Source organism: Apium graveolens, chromosome 10 (genome assembly GCF_009905375.1).
Source record: "Apium graveolens cultivar Ventura chromosome 10, ASM990537v1, whole genome shotgun sequence".
Classification (NCBI taxonomy): Eukaryota; Viridiplantae; Streptophyta; class Magnoliopsida; order Apiales; family Apiaceae; genus Apium; species Apium graveolens.
Window position 1 is genome coordinate 218,863,843 of NC_133656.1, and position 4,838 is coordinate 218,868,680.

At 36.1% G+C, this 4,838-nt stretch overlaps 1 protein-coding gene across 1 annotated transcript; it reads left to right on the forward strand.

Annotated features, from left to right (window-relative positions):
- The first annotated feature begins 686 nt into the window (after window positions 1-686).
- LOC141691826 (protein FAR1-RELATED SEQUENCE 5-like) lies at window positions 687-2,170 on the forward strand. The gene is made up of 4 exons (XM_074496579.1): window positions 687-1,032; window positions 1,125-1,206; window positions 1,312-1,484; window positions 1,590-2,170. Exons 1-4 carry the CDS (start codon window positions 687-689, stop codon window positions 2,168-2,170), a joined length of 1,182 nt encoding a protein of 393 aa, XP_074352680.1.
- Window positions 2,171-4,838: the final 2,668 nt, after the last annotated feature.

The window sequence follows — 4,838 nt, forward strand, 5'->3', positions numbered from 1 at the left end:
TGGGCCACTCCAGCAATGTTTCATTGCTGGAGACAGTTTGATTCAATATTTACTTTTTATTCCTCATTTTACAATTTACAATTTACTTTCAACAATTTCAAATTTTTTGGTTATTGATTCATCAAAGGTGATCTCAAAAGGTTAGTTTTCGATTGTTGATGGCTTCTTTTTTATTTAAAGCTTGAAGTTCTTCTAGTGAAAATGATAATTACGATTATTATACACCCGTTAGACGAAACCCCGTAACTCGTCGTAAGTTATTTGTTGATGAAGATATTGTAAATCTTGATAGTGATGATAATATGAATAATGTTGGTGGTGATAATATTGATGTTGATAATTTTAGTGGTCATAATGTTGATTTTGATAATGTTGGTGGTGATAATGTTGGCGGTCATAATGCTGATGATAACGTTGGTGGTGATAATTTTGACGGTGAAAATGTTGATGACGTAAAAGATGAGAAAAATGTTGAGAAAAAGAATCATGAATTTAAGAATAGTAACGATGTTGGGCCTTATGTCGGCAAGATTTTCGATACATTGGATGATGCGGAAGCCTTTCATAGGAATTATGGTCGAAAAGAGGGATTCAAGATAATAATTAGGAATACTCATAAGCGAACAAATACAAATGAACCATCATACCGTTTGTTTATTTGTTGAAAATGTGGAAGGGTAGGAGCGATGCCGTTGGATTTTGGTAAAGGAAAACGAGTTAGGGAGGTAATTCCACGAACGAATTGTGGTGCTCGAATGTGTGTCATTCACAAAGTGAAGATGGACAAATGGCAAATTAGTTCGGTGGACTTAGAACACAATCATAAATTGGTGTCGCCGGAAAAAGTTCAATTTTTTCAAAGATCACTCAATATAGATCCTATGACGCGATCATTGATTGAGTTGTTTAACAAATCGGGAATTGAGACGAGCAAAGTAATGAAGTTTCTTAGCGAGACAAAGGGGGGTGTTGAAATCTTGGTTTTTCTAATCAAGACGTATGTAATGTCATACGTGATATTCGGCGCCGAGTGTTTGATTCGGGTGATGCGAAGTGCGGATTACTTTTGCTACGAGAACTACAAGAAAATAGTTTTGGTAATTTCTTTTATCGGGTGGATGTAGATGATGAGAATCGTGTACGGGGTTTGGTGTGGGTTGATCCTCGGTCCATGAATGTGTACAAGAATTTTGGTGATGTGGTTACGTTCGATTCAACTTAGAGGACGAATAGGTATTGTATGCCTTTCATACCTATTACGGGCGTAAACCACCATTATCAAAATATACTATTTGGATTTGCACTTGTAAGGGATGAGACTAAGGCATCGTATAAGTGGGTTTTGAGGACATGGTTGGAAGCCGTCGACAATAAACCGCCTCGAACAATTATTACTGATCAAGACATTGCATTGGGAAATGCCATTGCCGAGGTCATGCCTATGCCCCAAACAAATCATACATATTGTACATGGCATATAAGTAGTAAGTTTCCCGAGAAGTTGTCTTATTTGTACACAAATTATCCGGAATTCAAGACAGAGTTTAATGCATGTGTGTACAAGTCGTTGACACCTACATAATTTGAAGGTAGATGGGAGCAATTAGTCGAGAAGTACGATCTTGAGGATCATGCTTGGTTAAATGACATGTATGCTCTTAGAACTCAATGGATTGGTGCTTACACGAAGCAACATTTTTCCGCCGGCATGACTACAACTTCAAGAAGCGAGTCTACAATTTTTTGTTTTGATGAATATGTGCAATCATCTACCGGTTTGAAGGAATTTATTGAGAACTCTCAAAAGGCTTTGGAGACACAATATCTGAAGGAGGTTAAAGCCGATTATGACAGCGAACAATTGGAAAGGAGATTAGTTTTGCACTCATCCTTGGAAATGCATGCATCCGAAATCTACACGAAAGAAATGTTCAAACATTTTCAAAAGGAGCTTATGAAAAGTACATGTTACATCGTGAACAGTGTCAAAAATAATGGAACTTATATGTCGAAACTGTATTTGGTTGAGAAGGCTACCCTGCCGGAGAATTACAGAAGAAAATATCGAGTGACGGTTTTCATGTACGAAAAAATTGAATGCTCGTGTAAGAAGTTTGAACATTCCGGGATGATTTGCAAACACATAATCCGTTATCTTGACAAAAAATAAAAAATCAAGATACCAGAAAGTCTCATCATGGGTAGGTGGACAATGAACGGTAACAAAATTGCGGGGCCTCTTCCATATGCTCCTCCCGCTATTGGTAATGATGGTGCGTCACAACCATTAAGGTATGGTGCATTGTGCAAATCTTTTCAAGATTTAGCTGCTTCCGGTAGTTGTTCTGTTTCACGGTATAAATACTTAATGGATGTGATTGATAGAGAGAAGAGATACTTGAAAGATGCTTTTGCGGATGAAGAGCGTAGCGAAAGAACCCACGAGGCGAAAACTCAAGAGGACTACCAACATGATCCAATATTCGATCCTCCAACGTCGAAAAATAAAGGAAGGAAAAAAATAAAAAGGTTTAAAAGTGGAATTGAGACGACAACTTCAAAGATCAAGATCAAGCCTTCCAAGTGCAATTATTGTGGGGAGATTTGAGGAGGACATGATGCAAGAAACTGTCCCCTAAGGGAGGAGCATGATCAAGAAATTTTTAGGTTTTAACCTAAAAATTGTTGACAAGTAGTACATTAGTTCTTTTAACTTTTCTATTTAAATTACATAATATTAATGTTATTTAAATTTACACATAATGTTGCATATTAATGTTATTTTTTTAACAAAATCAAGTTTAGTAATATTAATATTGTTTAAACATTTTTCAACACCAAAACTCTTATTATCCAACTTAAAATATTGTAAGAGAATAGTGATAGAGCACCCAACAATGAGATATTGCTAGAGGTCACACTGCAGCAATGACTCATTGCGGGGTACTCTGCTCCACCCAAAACTCACTACCTCTTTTTATTAACAAAAGTGAGTTTAGTAATATTAATATTTTTAAAATATTTTTCAACACCAAAACTCTTAAAATAATTAAAATATGCAGTATTAATGTAAAAATTTGAAAAAAGTGATATAATAAACAAAGTCAACTGGACATTAAAATAGTCAATGCGAACTAGTGACATAGTACCTAACAATGAGACATTGTTGGAGGTATTTACTGCAGCAATGAGTCATTGATGGGAGCTCTGTTTCACCCAAAACTCACTGTCTCTTTTTGTAAACAAAACTTGGTTTTTAGTAATATTAATATTTTTTAAATATTTTTCAACACCAAAACTCTTAAAATAATTAAAATATGCAGTATTAGTGGTAAAATTTGAAAAAAATTGATTTAATAAACAAAGTCAACTAGACCTTAAAATAGTCAACATGACCTAGTGCAATGCCTCATTGCTGGGTATGGTCACTGCAGCAATGATTCATTGCGGGGTGACTAAACTGTAAAATGTGTAAAATATGATATCTCCTGCAATGATTCAAAGCTGAGGTCTGTGACCAGTTTTCTGCAGAAAACTGACAAGCAAACTAGTGCTTGCCAGTTTTCTGCAGAAAACTGGTCACAGACCTTTATACTGCTAACATCAACATTGCGGGTGATTTACATAGTTTAAGAAAAAAAATGGCATGGTTTCGTTTATTTTTATAACTTACCAACCTGTTTCAACTAAATCTAAATCAACCAACCAACAACCAATCAAAGCAACCACAATCATGATATAAATTAAACTCAACCAATCAACATCAAATCTAAACGCAACATCAATCCAATAAACACAATCATAATCAATAACAAAGAAAACACCGAAACAAATCCAAAATATAAACTATAGTCCCTTATTCCTCTATTGGATCCCATAGTCACTTATCCGTCTAGCGAGCCCTTTTGAAAGTTCCCAAGCTATGCGATACCGGAATGTCCAAATACCCAATACAGGCTCCCAAACAGCATCTCTCAACGATATGCCATTAAGTATAGCATCCATGTACTTGTACACGTACACGGCACAATCATGGGTATTGGACTGCATCGGTCGTTCCTGTACGAAATGAACCTTCATCTTATGTCCATCAAATCTGGAAGGATCCAAGTAATGCAACATAGCTGGCACTATGCACTCCTAGAAAGGTTTGGTTTCATATAATTAGTAACCAACAATGACAAGTGTATGTAAATTGACTAGTAAAGTAATTATGAAGAACATAGAATACCATGACATATATATATCGAGAGTAAATACTCTTAAGACTATCCCCCCATTCAGCTAGAGGATCAATTAAAAGGAGCTTCTGTTGTTTAATGTTCAGAATGAACAAAAACCAGTGAGCATCATTGCAGCAAGGGTAGAAAGCAAAGTCACAATCCAATAATGGTGGCCCAATGCGCTGGACTGCATATGAATCATATAAACTATGTAGACCGACCAACTGCACATCTGAGAGTTCAGCTTCAGGATGGGCCTGCAACATTGAAACAATTATAAAAGATCAAATGAACTACAAAATCAAAGAGTTATCAATTATCATTAACTTAGTAACGCATGAACTAAAAAGTACTTTTTGTTTTACCTTCAAGTTCTTGCAATAATCTTTTAACAGCAGTTGCACGAAAAAGCTGAAGTTAAAGAAGAACTTCTTAGCCCTGGGCTCCAGACCCGAGATGGACTCCCTAACCTTCAACAACTCTATATAGGCATCCACGACATTGCTGTCTAAATCACATTCCGGATTTAAGGTCTGGACAAAATCCCAAGTAAGCTCAGCAGTGCCTCTATGATCTCTCCAAATAAAATCATTCTTGTTACCCCACCAGTGCTTG

Coding starts and splice junctions, on each gene's coding strand:
- LOC141691826 (XM_074496579.1), top strand. CDS start 687: ATGCCGTTGGATTTTGGTAAAGGAAAACGAGTTAGGGAGGTAATTCCA. Junction 1,033..1,124: donor CGTGATATTCGGCGCCGAGT/GTTTGATTCGGG, acceptor GGGTGGATGTAG/ATGATGAGAATCGTGTACGG. Junction 1,207..1,311: donor AATTTTGGTGATGTGGTTAC/GTTCGATTCAAC, acceptor TGCACTTGTAAG/GGATGAGACTAAGGCATCGT.